This window comes from Nicotiana tabacum, chromosome 2, assembly GCF_000715075.1.
Source record: "Nicotiana tabacum cultivar K326 chromosome 2, ASM71507v2, whole genome shotgun sequence".
Classification (NCBI taxonomy): Eukaryota; Viridiplantae; Streptophyta; class Magnoliopsida; order Solanales; family Solanaceae; genus Nicotiana; species Nicotiana tabacum.
Window position 1 is genome coordinate 12,922,459 of NC_134081.1, and position 17,311 is coordinate 12,939,769.

General features: G+C 37.5%; 2 protein-coding genes across 5 annotated transcripts; both read left to right on the forward strand.

The window, feature by feature from the left end:
• The first annotated feature begins 355 nt into the window (after positions 1-355).
• Positions 356-12,522, forward strand: LOC107785213 (E3 ubiquitin-protein ligase UPL4). 4 transcript variants are annotated; one of them, XM_016606460.2, is made up of 18 exons: positions 356-728; positions 1,741-2,370; positions 2,479-2,589; positions 2,687-2,803; positions 2,899-3,057; positions 3,157-3,318; positions 6,964-7,116; positions 7,207-7,325; positions 7,414-8,530; positions 8,645-8,740; positions 8,958-10,187; positions 10,264-10,494; positions 10,577-10,681; positions 11,319-11,399; positions 11,489-11,557; positions 11,641-11,769; positions 11,885-11,968; positions 12,068-12,522. In XM_016606460.2, the coding sequence occupies exons 2-18, from the start codon at positions 1,774-1,776 to the stop codon at positions 12,131-12,133; spliced, it is 4,626 nt and encodes a 1,541-aa protein (XP_016461946.2). In that variant the 5' UTR covers positions 356-728; positions 1,741-1,773; the 3' UTR covers positions 12,134-12,522. The 4 variants fall into 4 exon arrangements, with proteins under 4 accessions (XP_016461946.2, XP_075087026.1, XP_016461945.2 ...); XM_075230925.1 differs by having other exon boundaries at positions 366-728; positions 8,961-10,187; XM_016606459.2 differs by having other exon boundaries at positions 420-717.
• A 1,601-nt stretch (positions 12,523-14,123) lies between these two features.
• On the forward strand, positions 14,124-16,750 carry LOC107785212 (pentatricopeptide repeat-containing protein At3g09650, chloroplastic-like). Its single transcript, XM_016606458.2, has one exon. It carries the CDS (start codon positions 14,327-14,329, stop codon positions 16,532-16,534), a length of 2,208 nt encoding a protein of 735 aa, XP_016461944.2. The 5' UTR covers positions 14,124-14,326; the 3' UTR covers positions 16,535-16,750.
• Positions 16,751-17,311: the final 561 nt, after the last annotated feature.

Consider the following 17,311-nt stretch of genomic DNA (forward strand, 5'->3'; position numbering starts at 1 on the left):
AGGGATTGGAGCAAGACTTATTCATTTATTTTAGCTAAATCGGATCAATTCAATATTTTTGAGGAACCTATAATTTTTTATTTTGACATTTATTTTATAACTTATATATATATTAGTTAATAACATTTTATGTAATTTCTTAAAACATATGTATTCAATAGTATAAGATATAGACCCAATAATTTATTCTTTTTATATACACTTTATATTAATTACAGTATACAACGCATGTAGACTAATACTAATGTTACTAAAACACTCTCTATGGTTGACATGTATTTGTAAAGCATATGAATTATGATCAAAATTCGATATAGTCTATCACGTGTTACCTTTTGATGGTGAAGCTGCATCAACATTGATAGTTTCTAGTGCGTAGATACCTTAATCTCATAGAATTTCTTACGTTATAGAATTTCATTCTTCCTATAATTAACACTCAACACCCACCCCCCAAAACCCCACCCCACCCCGCGCCCCTCCCCTCTTTTCGCTACTCTGTTTTTCATCATTATCTATCATCAAACATCATCATCCTTTATTTTCCATTGTATATATTTAAAACACGCACACACACACTGAACTTGGTGTTGTATGTGTAAATATTCAACGCAGAATTTGTGAAAAAGAAGAAGAAGAAGAAGAAGAAGAAGATAAAAGGGGAAGTAATTAAATAGAAAAGAAAACAAAAGATCGATTAAACTCCACCGCCTTTAGGTACCCAAGAAGTAATTTTTCTTCTTATTTTTGGTTAAAAAGTGATTATGGGTCTGTAATTTTCATCTTATTACACTTTTTAATCATCTGGGCAAAGGCTATTTATCCTCTACAGAAATTGCATACTTTGTGCTTTTTCCTATTGCTTCAAGCTGATCACCTCCTTTAAATTGCAGAAACTATGTATAGATGTTTGTATGTGTATGTATTTGCTTAAATCACTCTGGACTTTTTTTCTGGGTGCTTTTTTTTAAAGAGGCTTTTTAGTCGAAAGAATGCATTTTTTGTTGTTGCTAATTCTAGTGTTTTAACGTTGATATGTTCTTCTATTGTAATGGATTTAAGTTATACACTGACTTCTTAGAGATTCTTTTACACTTAGCAGTGAAATCTAACCTATTATAGCATGTTAGTTACCGGTAATTACCTTATAAATAACCTGATTCTATAAATATTTTTTACACCGTTAATTGTGGCAGAGCTAGAGTGCCGAACCCAGCAGCTTTGGTTCGAACCTTGTATTTGTCTTAAAAATCCATTGAATATGTATAAATTATTAATTTCGAACCCAGTAACTTAAAACAATTAGAATCTCGAACCCATAAGCTTGAAATCCTAACTCCGCCTCTGCCGTCAGCGTGCATAACATAAACTCACTCTATTGCTATAAGCATGTACTGTCTGTTTGTTCTACTACATGATCAGCATATAACACTATGATGACTACGTTTGGGAGGTTCTCCTTGTTACCGGTTAATTTATTGTGACATATTTTGTAATTCATAACTAGAGAAGTCCAAAATTTTGTTTCCATGGATTAATCAATGAGTGGATTATATCCACAACTTGTGCTATTTATACAAGGATAAATTGGCCTTATGAGTCCTCTATATCCATTTTGCTTGTTCGAAATTTTTATCCAAAATTTTGTTTAGATGGCTGAAAAAACTAAACCTGTTGATGTTCGGTGCATTTGTGAATGATTATGGGTTGTTGAGAGAGAAGTGCTTATAATATTGACAGGACTGCGTTATAGAACTGGCTTGGTGTTGTTTAATGGGAAACCGGGGGCAGAAAAGAACTGAAACTGTTGATGAACTGCCTGCCGATAAGCGAGCCTGTAGCTCCACGGAATTCAGGCCAAGTACTTCTAATTCAGTGGTTCATACTACAATGAGTTCTATACACGAAAGCAACAATGGCGATGTGGACACATCATCATCAAGTTCAGGGTCAAGTGAAGGTGGAAAGGACTCTGCTTACGGATCTTGTGAATCTGATAATAGCTTCAGGGACTATTACAGGCGGCAATCGCTGGACAATCAGGGCAAATTCAAAGGAATTTTGTCAAGTTTGAGCAAGGAATTATCTGACGAATCAGCACTGTTGGCTGCTCTTACTGAGCTATGTGAATTGTTATCTTTTTCCCCTGATAGTTCGATTTCAAACTTAATGGCAGATTCATTTTCTCCCATTCTTGTAAGATTGGCTAGACATGAGAGCAATCCTGATATAATGCTATTAGCTATCAGGGCAATGACTTATTTGTGTGAAGGTCATCCTCGTTCTTCGGCCTACCTAGTTAGACATGATGCAGTTCCTGCCCTTTGTCAAAGGTTAATGGCCATTGAGTACTTGGATGTGGCTGAACAGGTGTGCGAAATGGTTTATCAATAATTTATCTTCTTTGTACTAAAGTAAATAGTAGAAAGCTTTATAGGTGGATTCTTGTGGTTGATTTTTTCTTCTTCTTTAACATAGTGTTTGCAAGCACTGGAGAAAATTTCACATGACCAGCCGATTGTTTGTTTGCAATCTGGGGCTATCATGGCCATTCTAAGTTATATTGATTTCTTTTCGACAAGTGTGCAGGTAAAGCAATAACATTAAGAATCTGCTATTGATAAACTGATGAATTGAAGGTTGAGAAGTTGATCTTCTTCTCTTTGTTTTTATTTATCTGTTTCAGAGAAAGGCACTCTCAACTGTAGTAAATATTTGTAAAAAGCTTCCCTCTGAATGTCCGTCACCTTTGATGGATGCAGTTCCCATTTTGTGTAATCTTCTTCTATACGAGGATAGACAGGTATAATTTGTTCCAAGAACTGTTCCTTTATTGATTCCTGTCAATTATTTAGTGTTACAATTTTATAACTTTGAAATGGTTTCTTCATTTTTCAGCTTGTTGAGAGTGTAGCCACTTGCTTAATTAGAATAGTGGAGCAAGTATGTCGCTCTTCCGATATGCTGGATGAACTATGTAAACACGGTCTGGTTCAGCAAGCCACACATCTCATACAGTTGAATGGTCGAACAACAGTTTGCCAATCAGTTTACGTTGTAAGCTGTTGTGTGTTTTAGTTGCAGTCATCAGATATGAATATCCCTTGTCTACATTCTTCATTGTCTTGGTTTAGAAGTAATTTTTTCCCATGTTAGGGTTTAATTGGGTTACTTGTCAAACTGGCTGCTGGATCTATTGTGGCCGTCAGGACTCTCTTTGAACTTAACATCAGCCGCATATCAAAGGACATTTTATCCACTTGTGACTTCTCACATGGGGGGCCTTCTACTCTGACGGTTGATGGGCACTATAATCAGGTCTTGGCTTTACATAGTTTCCTTATTCTTTTAATTGTTGATTGTTAAGTTATTTTAAATGAAATTCTGTTTCGCAGCTATACATGTGAAAAGGGAATTGTAGCATAGATTTGATCACAAAGAAAAAAAAGAAGCAATGGGGAGTTTTCATGTGAAATTTTTTTGATTAATCATAGTTCTTGGTATGTTATCTACTTACATCTGGTAGTCATGAAACCAGTTAAACTTTTGGTTTCTCAAAGACTGTTGGTAACTTTGACCAGATAATTCTCTGTTGCCTCGAGCATGGTTTTTGTGCTTTATCTGTTGACTCATTCAAAGGCGCTTGCTCAGATTTTACCTGTCAAGTTGAAAAAAGAGAGGGACCAATAAGGTTGCACTATAGTTTTTGAGTGATATCAATATCTTCTTTTTTTATGTGGAAAATAAGTGATCCGTCATGGCTTCATTCTGTTTTAGTATGAACTCATGGATTGCTATTAGAGGAGCTGCCGGGTGTTCTTGTTGGAACAGATAGAATGTGGAAGAGTGATGCTATCATGATGAAAATTTAATATTATTCAAGTGTATGATCTTGGACAACTGCATAGTTAACCAAGTTTATGAAAGCTAAGAGCTATGGTTAGGTTAGGGTTTAAAGGACTGCTTCTTTGTTAGAAAGAGAAGGAAGAAGAGTAGTATGAATTAATAAAAGGGAGTGTAGAGGAATATCCCCATAAATTTGATGTGCAAGTCTTGACTTGCAATCTTGGAGTAGAGGAATACCGGGAAAGCTCCTATATACAAGAGGTATGCCAAAAGTAGAGAATCGGTAGAAAGATATGATTCTCTATGAAAGACATCCAATCGTCTATACAATTAGGAACCTCATGGGTGTACCAAAAAGACATTAAAAACAGGAGGCTATTTCTCAGATGGCATTCATAAGAGGCAGACAGACTATGGATGCTGTCCTAATTGCCAATGAATGCATTGATACAAGGAAAATAAGCAAGGAACCTCGGATATTATGCAAGCTGGATATAGAGAAAGCATATGATCATTTGAACTGGAATTTTCTTCTAAAAACCCTCAGGAAAATATGCTTTGGTGGAAGATGGATTAATTGGATAAAATTCTGCATTTTTACTGTGAACTTTTCAGTACTCATTAATGGAGCACCAGCTGGTTTTTTCCTTCTCAGAGGGGTCTGAGACAAGGGGATCCCCTTTCCCCTTTCCTATTCATTATTGCCATAGAAGGATTGAATGATATGTTGAAAAGAGCTCAGACAAATAATTGGATAAGGGGCTTCAATGTGAATTGTAGGGCTGATAGCAATATGATGATTTCCCACTTGCAGTATGCCGATGACACCTTGGTGTTTTGTGAAGCTGATAGAGAACAACTAAAAGTATTAAGGGTGATCCTCATTCTCTTTGAAGTCATTTTTGGGCTACACATAAATTGGCACAAAAGCTTCATTTATCCGGTCAATGAGGTAATGGAGCTACAAAGTCTTGCTATATTCTTGGTGGGAATGTAGGTGAATTACCTACTGTATATTTGGGGATGCATTGAGAGCCAAGAGCAAATCAAAAGGAATTTGGAATGGTGTGCTGGAGAAATGTGAAAAGAAGCTAGCAAATTGGAAGAATCAATATCTATCTATGGGGGTAGACTAATCTTGATTAATTTTGTACTTGATGCCATGCCTACTTATATGATGTCTCTATTCCCAATTCCAGCCAATGTAGTGAAAAGAATTGATGCATTAAGAAGAAATTTCTTATGGAAAGGCAACAGTGAGAAGAAGAAGTTGCATCTGGTTAAATGGAATTCTCTTACTACTAGCAAGAAGAGATTGGGAATCAAAAACTTGAGAGTCTAGAATCATAGTTTGATGATGAAGTGGCTATGGAAATTTGCGGCAGATGAGCAATCACTGTGGAGAGAGGTCGTTAGGGAGAAGTATGGAATGGAAGGAAAATGGACAACCAAACCAGTGAGAAGTCCATATGGTGTCAGTTTGTGGAAGTCAATTAGGAATTTGTGGCCAAAAGTGATTAAGAAGTCCAGATTCAAAGTAGGAAATGGTATGAAAATTTCCTTGTGGGATGACAATTGGTTAGGCCAAGGTCCATTGAAGCTACTTTTTCCTGGCATATATACTTTGAATCAACAACAACAAGCAACACTAGATGAGGCATGGACTAATCAAGGTTGGAATCTTACCTTCAAAAGACTTCTAAATGATTGGGAGATTGACAGAGTAATAGAGTTTTACAATACTTTGGAGCTATTCAGTGGAATCAACTCTAATCAAGATCTCATCATATGGCAAGAGAATAGGCAGGGGAAGTTTTCTGTTAAGTCTGCTTATAAGGAATTCAACCTGTCTAATAACCTGGTTGGATGTTGGCCATGGAAGATGATATGGAAAGTAAAAATCCCTTACAAGGTTGCTTGCTTTACATGGTTACTAGCAAAAGAAGCGGTTCTAACACAAGATAATCTAATTAAGAGAGGTTTTCATTTGTGCTCTAGATGTTACTTATGTGGAGAGGAGGCGGAGACAATTAGTCATCTCTTTTTGCATTGCAAATTCACTGTTCAAATATGGAGGATTTTTATCAATTTTAGGGGAATTTTATGGCCAATGCCGGGAAGAATTCTTGATGTTCTAGCTTGCTGGAATAAAGAGGGCTACCTTTCTAGTTATAAAGAGAGATGGAGAATTGTCCAAGCTTGCATATGGTGGACAATTTAGGAAGAGAGAAATCAGAGATGTTTTGAAGACAAACCCAGTAACATCCAGAAGACGAAGATGAAATGTCTAGCTCTTTTCTATTTTTGGTGTAAAGGAAAGTTTTTGGAGGATCATAAATCCATTTTTGATGTGCTAGATTCCTTGTGAGAAGACCAAGGATTATAAGTGTTTTAATTTTCTTTTTGGGCACTCATTCTGTAATTATGGGTGACTTCACAAATTTAGTGAAGTCTATATATTAATATACAAATATGTTACCTTCTCAAAAAAAAAAAAAAAAGGAGGCTATTTCTCAGATGTACAAAATCAGGCTCTTTCCATTCAAAAGGTCTCCTATTTCTCATCCTCCATACTATGCTAATTGAAAGAATTAGCATTTTATACCTTTTAGTCTTAGATTTTAGGAGAGGGAAATAGGAAAAGACAATGGTTGAAAGGTGGCTGAAAACCAAAGAAGAAAAATCACTTCAACGTTTGAATAGGAGTTATATGGATCTTTTCATATAAAAACATTGTAAATCATGCGTCTGATCGCTGAAACAAACAGCTAGCATACAGTGGTGGGATCATCAGGAGTTCATCGTTTTGTGCCCCTGCTCAATTATGATGAAATAGTGCTGAACTTTGTCTGTCGGTCAAGTAACTTCTTTTAGTTTTGTTTTGTTTAATATCAGTAGATGTTCCATTACTTTTGGGGTTGTAGCAATTCCACCCTATTGGGAATACCTTCAATTACATAAGCATTAATTTGAAGTGTTTCTTGTCTTTTGGTAGCTATGTATAAGTTTAGAATGTCAATTTATGAAATGTCAGTGCCTTGGCTCATATCTTGTCAGATGGTTATGTCTCTACATGTGATGATTGCTGAAGCAGTAGAGTTCTATTGTCTTCCTCAGGTAGACGAAGTTCTCAAGTTGTTAAACGAACTTCTTCCTCCCATATCCAGAGAGCAGAATATCCAACTAGCTGCAGACAAAGAACACTTCCTCATCAATCACCCTGATCTTCTGCAGAAATTTGGCTTTGATTTATTTCCTGTGTTAATCCAGGTGGTTTCTCTTAGTTGTGGTATCTAAATTAGTTTGCTATAGTTTTTGTCATTCTTTCTTTAACTAACTTTTTTTTTAATCATCGAACAGGTGGTCAGTTCTGGTGTAAATTTATATGCTTGTTACAGCTGTCTATCTGTTATCAATAAGTTAGTTTATTTCAGCAAATCTGACATGCTTGAATTTCTTCAAAATACTAATATTTCAAGGTGAGATGGTTTCATTTACTCCCTGCTTTAAGCAAAATCTTAATATCTTCTTTCTATTAGGCGAAACTGACTTCTCTGTATCTAGCAGCTTCTTAGCTGGAGTTTTTACTCGCAACGATCCTCATGTTCTGATACTAGCCCTTCAGATTGTTGATAAGCTTCTAGAGAAGCTCTCTCATGTTTTCTTGAACTCATTTGTAAAGGAAGGTGTTCTCTTTGCTGTTGATGCACTTCTTTCTCCGGAAAAATGTTCGCAGTTTCTATTTTCAGATGAAACCTGCCAAGGATCAGTACCATGTGCTGCAGTAAAATGTCTCTGTTTTGCTTCTGAGTCTCCAACAGGACCCGAAGCAAAGACCTGCAAGATAGAGAAAGAGACTCTTCAAAATCTTGCTAGGCATATCAGGACCAATTACTTTGCAACAGACTCAATGAATCCTGATTTAGGAATAACCAATGTTCTACAGAAGCTGAAGACTCTCTCTTCTGCATTAACTGATCTGGTCCACAAAGCTAGTAGCAGCATTGCTCCTCTTCAAGAGAAAGAAGACTTGTACCCTGTTTTGCATCAAATTATGTCAGAGTTAAATGGAAATGATGCCGTTTCCACGTTTGAGTTCATTGAAAGTGGAGTTGTAAAGTCTCTAGTGAATTACCTTTCCAATGGCCGATACTTGGGACAAAAGGTAGATGGTGATGGTTCAGTAGATCAGCTGTACATTGTAGAAAAGAGATTTGAGCTGTTTGGTAGATTACTTTTGTATAACTCAGTCCCTCCTCTGGAGGACTCCACCTTTCTTGCACTGATAAAGAGATTGCATAGTGCACTTTCCTCAGTGGAAAACTTCCCAGTCATCTTGAGTCATGCATCTAAGCTACGAAACTCGTATGCTACTGTCCCATATGGGCGTTGTACTTCATATCCTTGTCTGAAGGTCCAGTTTGTGAAGGGAGACGGGGAGTCTTCACTTGGAGATTATACAGAGTGTGTTGTGAATGTAGATCCTTTTTCGCCTTTGGAAACAATTGAGGGATACTTGTGGCCAAAAGTGAGTAGAAGGAAAAGTGAGAAGTTGAAACCTCCCACTCTGGCTACGGAGGATGAGTCATCGTCTCGTTCATCACAAGATGTAAGCACGTCTCAAGGCAAAAGTCCAGGACCCATGGAATTGGACACCACATCCACCAATGCCCATGAAACGCAGGTTTGTTTATCAAAATTTTATTTGTACTAATTGCTTCTCAATCTGTTATGTTTACATCTTTTATTTAATGGTAATGAGCTTCCTTCATTCAAAATTCTTACGGTTTTTTCTCAGGAGGTGAAGAGTAACTTACAACTATCTGTTGAAGCGGAAAGTATGGACATAGAAAAAACAAAGAGCGATTCAATGGATATTTCAAATATTAATGCAGTAAGTCTTTATCTTTGGTAATAGTTTTAACAAGTTATTTCTTATGTATTTTTAGCATGTCCTCAATTTTTTCGTTGCAATGGGTGGCACTTTCTTTATCTTGTAAGTGATTCTATATTGTGGTATAAATAGCCGCGGAATCTTATTGGCTATGTCAAATCAACGTACTCTGCATTCTGACATATCCCTGATGTTATGTTCCAATGTTGCCTTGAAGGAGTCTTTGGAGAAAGGAAAACTTTGTTCGTCTGAAGATGATAGTAGCACAAGTTTAGAGTGTACTGGATGTTCTGATGATGAAGATGTTGCACCAAAATTGATATTCTACTTGGAGGGACAGCAGTTGAACCAGAAGTTAACCCTATATCAAACTGTACTCCACCAGCAGATTAAAGCAGGGAATGACATCATTACTAATTCAAGCATGTGGAGTCAAGTACACAGGGTGACCTACAGAAGATGTGTGAGACATAAACCAGGATGTGCTCAGAGTTGCAAACACGTTGTAGATTCTACTCCATCTGGGAAACCTATAATGTGGTGGCAGTACACCCCATTTTTCTCTAGCATGTTTAGCTGCGAAATGGTTGATCTTGAGAAATCAAGTCCAACTTATGAAATCTTATTTCTTCTGAAAAGCTTGGAAGGCATGAACAGGTTCAGTTTTCATCTCATGTCTCATATAAAAATATATGCTTTTGCAGAAGGGAAGACCACCGATTTTAGTGATATAAAGGTCACAAATTCTGATCTCCCTCAGAATGAATTTGCGAACTCTAAATTGACAGAGAAACTAGAACTGCAAATGAGGAATCCTTTTTCTGTTTCCATAGGTGGCATGCCACCTTGGTGTGGACAGTTGGTTAATTCATGCCCCTTTTTGTTTGGTTTCGAGGCAAGATGCAAGTATTTCCGCCTGGCTGCATTTGGTCAACCGCCAATCCATCCTGAACCGTCATCTCATAATACGGCAGGGGGTATGAGCGGTAGGCATCAAAACAATGGTGGCCTCCGCCGGAAAAAAATCTTAGTTCATCGAAATAGAATTTTGGATTCTGCAACACAGATGATGGACCTCCATGCCGATCAGAAGGTTGTCATTGAGGTGGAATATAGTGATGAGGTTGGTACTGGTCTTGGCCCAACCTTGGAATTTTTTACCTTGGTCGGTCATGAGTTCCAGAAGATTGGGCTAGGGATGTGGAGAGGTGATAGCATGGCTAGTGGAACCATGAGTGTAGAGCAGGAATCTGGAATGCTCTTTTCTTCTTTTGGTCTCTTCCCTCGCCCATGGTCACCTTTATCCCGTTCGTTAAGTGGCCTAGAGTTCTCTGAAGTGCTGAAAAAGTTTGGGCTTCTGGGCCAGATAGTTGCAAAGGCTCTCCAAGATGGCAGGGTTTTGGATCTTCCTTTATCCAAAGCATTTTACAAACTTGTTCTTGGGAGGGTATGGTCCATGTTTTAATAGGCCACTTTGTTAGTTCTGGTTCTTAAGTTTTCCTTACGTTCTCTTCTTTTTGTAGGAACTCACGGTATATGACATCCAGTCATTTGAACCCGAACTTGGTAGGGCTCTCCTAGAATTTCAGGCTCTTGTTGAAAGAAAAAGACATCTGGAATCACTATCTGAGGGAAAACCATCGTTAGACCTTGAACTTAATTTCGGGAATACGAAAATTGATGATCTTTACCTTGACTATACTCTTCCTGGCTATCCAGATTATGTCTTTAATTCTGCATCCGATGCAAAAATGGTTAGGCACTCTACAAGTTGATGCGTGATATTTTGTGCGATTCTAACAGGCTAATCATTGAAGTTGATGACTTGCTTTCTAGGTTGACATGTCTAACTTAGAGGAATATGTTTCACTCATTGTGGATGCTTCTTTAAATTCTGGGATATCAAGGCAAATTGGAGCATTCAAGTCGGGCTTTGATCAGGTCTGTGTCAATCAAACCATCTTTAAGTATAATCTCTTGTAGTTATAGATCTGCAACTATAGTTTGCATCAGGGGAAAATCAATTGAATGATTTGTTAGTTACTCTCTGGAAGTTGCAACACCAGAAATTTGTAAGAAATTCCATGTATGTTTTCATCACATTTTAAGATTTGCTGGTCTTTTTGACCAGCAAATCTTAAAATGTGATGAAAACATACATGGAATTTGTATAACATTCTCAAAAAAAATTAAAAAAAAACATTCTCAAAAATATTTGCTGGTCTTTTGAAGTATGCGTCATCCGGCACATGAACACTAGCAAGCCAGTTAAAGTATTTAGATATTAGCTCGCATGTAAGGGAACTATCCAGAAAATTATGTATTTTAAAGATCGTGCTATTTCATTTGCATTTGAAATACTATGCCAGTGTTATTTCTTCTTATTGAAATGGCAGCATTTTGGAGCTACTTCATCAAATTAAATGAGAAAATCAGTTGTCCCACATATCTTATATTGCCATAACATTTGGTTGGAACTCTAAAAGTAGTTCAAATGTTACTCATTTTTTCCTCTGAAGTCTTCGCCTTTTCTATAGCAGTACAATATCAGTCCTCTTAAATGTTGTCGATTCCTCAGGTTTTCCCCATCAAACATCTTCAAGTATTCACAGAGGATGAATTAGAGCGACTGTTGTGTGGAGAGTGTGGATTTTGGAACGTAAGTTTTGCTTCCCGAGCAGCTATTGATATTACCTTAAAAGCTCAATTTCCTGTTTCATTTTCACTGATTATCATTCTTTTGTGCAGTCCAATGAGCTTCTGGATCACATCAAGTTTGATCATGGGTACACTGCTAGCAGTCCTCCAGTTGTAAATGTTTGTATCCATTCTTATCTTTTCAGATTTTATTCATGGAACCAATTGCTTCTTATGACAATTGACCTCCTGGAAATTTGCAGTTACTCGAAATTATGAGGGAGTTTGACAGCAAACAACAGAGAGCATTCCTGCAGTTTGTGACTGGTGCACCTAGACTGCCTCCAGGGGGTCTGGCATCTCTAAGCCCAAAGTTAACAATTGTTCGGAAGGTCCGTACAATGTAGATATCCTGAGTGCATAATATAGTCCAATTGACAAGAGGAAGATATTTCTTATATTATGTTGCTTCCTGCTCTAATGTCAACCTCTTTTGGTTTGTCGCAGACTTGCAGCGGTTGGGTTGACGCTGACCTGCCTAGTGTGATGACATGTGCCAATTATCTGAAGCTACCACCTTACTCTTCAAAAGTCGAGTCCTTTCTCTTTCACTGCCTTGTGTGAGGTCTCTTTTGTTTATTATTATTTGGCAAAACAAATAACTTTGTTTATTCTCTCTAAATTTTGCAGGGGAAAATGAAGGAAAAACTGTTATATGCCATAACTGAAGGACAGGGCTCATTCTACCTTTCATAGGCTCGCTGTCTTGGTCAATCAGGTACATAGCTTGTGAATATATAGTTCAGAGTAGGTGGTGGCTGTGTAAATTCGTGACGTAGGAGAAGAATCACGGCAGCGGGTGGTTGGTTGTGGAGTTGAACAAGGAGCCGATTACTGCTGCTGCACTGACTAAAACTTGGTGGTTGTGTAAATCAATGGTTAAGTAGTATAATAAAATAGTTAGTCCAGTTCTTAAAGGTGAATTGTACAGTGAAAAGCTCTTGTGGGGTTTTATGCTTGGTTCAGTTAGTTTTTGGTACATATAAACTATGTACAGGAAACAGTTGCAGATTATATATTCCACTTAAGGTCGGTTTGATGGAGGATGAAAGTGAAATAGGTTAATTTACTCTCTTATTTTGTTTCGTTTCGTTCTTTTCTGTTCTTGAGGTTACAGCGTGATGGAAGTATATTTGCTATGTAACTTCAACCAAATTGCAAGATTTTTATAGCAATTGGTTGGACAACAGCCTCTTGCAGAAATGTAGGGTAAAGCTGCGTACAATAGATCCTTGTGGTCCGGTCCTTCCTCGTATCCCGTGCATAGCGGGAGCTTAGTGCACCGGGCTGCCTTTTTTTTTTGTTGGACAACAAGAAAATTTACTTGGTCTGAAGGCCAAAACCACAACCAATAGTTCCCTTCAACATTTCTTATGAAGGAAACTTTACTTTGTTCTGCTACTAAATTTGGCTTTCTTTCCATAATAGTAATGATTTGGTCACAAGAGGATTGATCAAACCAGTGATTATGGCTTAAAGGAAATGGAGGGTCAAAAATCTTTATTCTGATTCCTCTTTCTTCAATTGGATGCCCCCCTATTTCCACCAAAACAATTCTGTGAAAACTATGGGTACCAAATTATTAAAACTTGATATATGCGATTCTTCAACAGTTTAATCATATTTCTTTCAAGGGTTAGAGTTGCCTAATTTGTTACAGAATCGACCTTAGACCATAAGGTGCATGTTCTACCAAAAACGGGAGATTTGCGTGATTTGCCCACCGGAAACAGGAGTTAACACCATATATCATTAAAATATTTATTTTTATCCTGTATAGGTATATTCCAAAATAAAATAATGTGTATTTTGAATTAGAATATTATGATACGTTTGGTTTGAATACTATATTCCAAATTAAATTATTATAGTATGTTTGGTTTGAATATTGAATTCTTGAGTAGAATAATATGATATGGTTTGGATACTATATTCCAAATTAGAATATTGTGGTATGTTTGGTTTGAATATTGCATTTCAAATTAGATTATTGTGGTATGTTCGGTTTAAATTGCATTCAGAATTAGAGTATTGTGGTATGTTTAGTTTGAATATTGTATTTCAAATTAGAATATTATGGTGTGTTTGATTTGAATTGTATTTCAAACTAGAATATATGGGAAGATTTGGAGATATAGAGTGTAATATTTTTGGAATATTTGATGTAATTTCAAAACCTAGATATATGATAGAAAGTGAATCTTACATGAATTATATTATAAAACTTCCCCAAAACACTCCTCCTACTTTTCCTGCAGTGTTTCAACATAATCAATTAAAAATTTGGCTAAGCAAATAAAATCATAAAGAATTTTTTTATTAAAATGTATCTCACACTCCTTCTACTTCTCCGGTAGTTTTTCAACATAATCAATTAAAAAATTGATTAAGCAAATAAAATCACAAAGAAATATTTAATTAAAATGTATCTCTTACTTTATATCACATCTCCATTCGATCCATGAAAATTTCTTTTGTTGTGGTTTCCAAGAAGTGTAAAACCAGAAAGAAATAGAAATGATTAAAAGCTAATTTGTTGCTCGTATGTTCTTTCATCATGTCAGCCACACTTTCATTTAGTCACTTTGATAGTCCAAACATGTGTCATAATCTAGGCAAACTCCAAGTCGAAAAATATCTTTTTTTGTATAAAAATTTCTAAAAAATGAAATCAACAAAATAAGGTAAAGTACAAGAGCCACCCAATAAATGATTGCCAAACAAGAGGAAGGGAATATCCCATGACGTAGTTCATCCCTTCTCCACCCAAAACCCCCTTTTAAACCCTAAAAAAATAACAATATCTCATACCACCTTATCACCATTCCCCCAATTTAAACACTGCTCCTTCCCCCTTTCTCCTCTTCTTTCCCAAATGTTCAAGAATTCATGACAACTCTACTACCCCCCACCCCCTCTTCCTCCTCCCCCACTTCACCATCTTCTCCATTTCCCTTCTCCCACAAAAATCTTTCTTTCCACTTCACTTGTAAAGCTACCAGCTCATTTCAACCACAACCAACTTCAAATTCCTCAAACCCCACTTCCTTAATCACTTCCAAGAACTCATTTTTAGCTTCTCCTGATAATACCCTTTTGACCCTTTTGCAACAAAGGAAAACTGATGAAGCTTGGTTGTACTACACCAAGAATCTTGATCAACAACAACTCCCTAACCCCACTTGCCTTAGCCGTTTAGTTTCTCAATTATCTTATCAAAATTCCACTGTCAGTCTCCGCCGTGCTCAGTCCATTATCCAACGCCTCCGCCACGAACGCCAGCTCCACCGTCTTGATGCTAATTCCCTTGGTCTTCTTGCCAGTGCTGCAGCTAAAGGTGGACATGTTCTTTATGCATCTTCTATTATTAAGTCTATGTTAAAATCAGGTTATCTTCCACATGTTAAAGCTTGGAGTTCTGTTATTAGTAAACTTGCTTCTTTAGGTGATGATAGTCCAATGGAAGCTATAAAGATTTTTAGTGCTGTTACTAAAAGGATTAGAAGGTTTTCTGATCCTGCTGTTGTTAAGCTGTCAAAACCGGATACAGCTGCTTATAATGCTGTGTTGAATGCTTGTGCTAATCTTGGTGATAAAAATAGGTTCTTGGAGTTATTTGATGAGATGAGTGAGTTTGATTGTGAGCCTGATGTTTTGACTTACAATGTGATGATTAAGCTTTGTGCAAGAGCTGATAGGAAGGATTTGCTTGTGTTTGTATTGGAAAGGATACTTGAGAAGGGAATTCCGTTGTGTATGTCGACGTTTCAGTCTCTAGTTGCTGCGTATGTTGGTTTTGGTGATTTGGTAACTGCTGAAAAAGTGGTTCAAGCAATGAGGGAAGGGAGGAGGGATCTTTGCAAGATTCTAAGAGAGGCCAATGAGGAAAAGCTGTGTTTGAGTGACACGGATGTGTTTGAAAAGTTGCTTCCGAATTCTGTTAGTTCAAGAGATAATGAGCCACCTGAGTTGTCTCGAGTATTTGAACCGAATTCTAGGATGTATACGACTTTAATGAAAGGTTATATGAACGCAGGCCGTGTTACGGATATGGTGAGGATGCTCGAGGCTATGAGGCATTTAGGCGATATTGAGAGCCACCCGGATCATGTCACTTACACAACGGTTATTACTGCGTTTGTGAAGCAAGGTTTAATGGATAGGGCACGCGAGGTGCTGGCCGAGATGGCCAGAATTGGTGTGCCTGCTAATAGAGTCACTTATAATGTTCTAATCAAGGGATATTGCCAGCAACTGCAGATTGACAAGGCAGAAGAGCTGATTAAGGAGATGGTTGATACTGGAATAGAGCCTGATGTGGTTTCCTATAACACAATTATTGATGGATGTATATTGGTAGATGACAGTGCAGGAGCTCTTTCTTACTTCAATGAGATGCGAGCGAGAGGTATTGCTCCGACCAAAGTAAGTTACACCACTTTGATGAAAGCTTTTGCCTCGTCTGGTCAGGCGAAGCTAGCTAACAAGGTATTTGACGAGATGATTAAAGACCCTCGAGTTAAGGTTGATTTGGTCGCTTGGAACATGTTGGTTGATGTATACTCTAGGCTTGGAAAGGTTGAGGAAGCAAAGAGTGTGATTGAGAGGATGAAAGAAAATGGAATTTACCCTAATGTGGCTACTTATGGTAGTCTTGCAAATGGAATTGCTTTGGCTAGGAAGCCGGGAGAAGCGCTTTTGCTTTGGAATGAGATAAGGCAGAGGTGCGGGATGGGAACAGGAGAGGAGTCTAATCCTTCTTCAGGTCTTCCACCATTGGAACCTGATGAAGGATTGTTGGATACTTTGGCAGATATATGTGTTAGGGCAGCTTTCTTCAAGAAAGCTTTGGAGATTGTTGCTTGCATGGAGCAACATGGGATACCACCAAATAAGACTAAGTTTACTAGGATCTACGTTGAGATGCACTCGAGGATGTTTACCAGCAAGCATGCATCGCAAGCTAGACAGGACAGGAGAAAGGAGCGAAAACGAGCAGCTGAGGCATTCAAGTTCTGGTTGGGATTGCCCAACTCTTATTATGGAAGTGAGTGGCGCCTTGATTCAGTAATTGACGAAGAATATGCATCTGAGTAATTGAAGGTGAAATGGATCAGGTGTTATAGAACATAGATATTATACTTGAATATAGATCTGAAAGTTTGTTATGTTTATACATCTGAATAAATTTGATACAGCTTTCTACTCAATTCTAGTATAGTTGGACAGCAGGACTTTAATGTAATGAAGCCCTGATTTAACCATATTGTATTCCATCTTTGATAAAGAGCAATTATACTTTTATGTCCTCAACTTGTTTGGGACGAAGGCGTAGTAGTACTAGTAGCTATTGTAATTAGTACTTTTATGTGCTACCAAACTTCATGAGGCATATACAACTACAAGAGTTCCTGTTACCGTACCTATTCATGTTCAAGACTTTCGCCTCTCACTATTAAGAATTGTGGTGGGATGAATAAAACCCCTCTACCCTTAACCAAAGTTCTCAGGTTCAAGACCAGGGAATCGAAAAGATCCCGGTAGAGAGCACTTCCTCTTTAATGAATCTTACGTGGTGTGAATCTAGATTAGTCGGGGCCCAAAACAAGTATCGAACACTGGGTGGAAAACCCAAAAAAGAAAAGTTCTACCACTCGGAGTATAACTTTGCATCATATGGTTCTTGTTTCATTTAGCATAATATGCTTCTTGTTTTAGCCTCTGCTGCAAGTAGAAACTCAACTCAGGGGTACACCCTTAGCTCCCCTCCAAAAGGAAAGCCTATAAAACAGGTTTGGATGGATTACATAATGCTTCACTTTCTTCTTCCCTGGACTGGAGCCTGGAAAGGAAATCATTTGACATCTTGCTGGC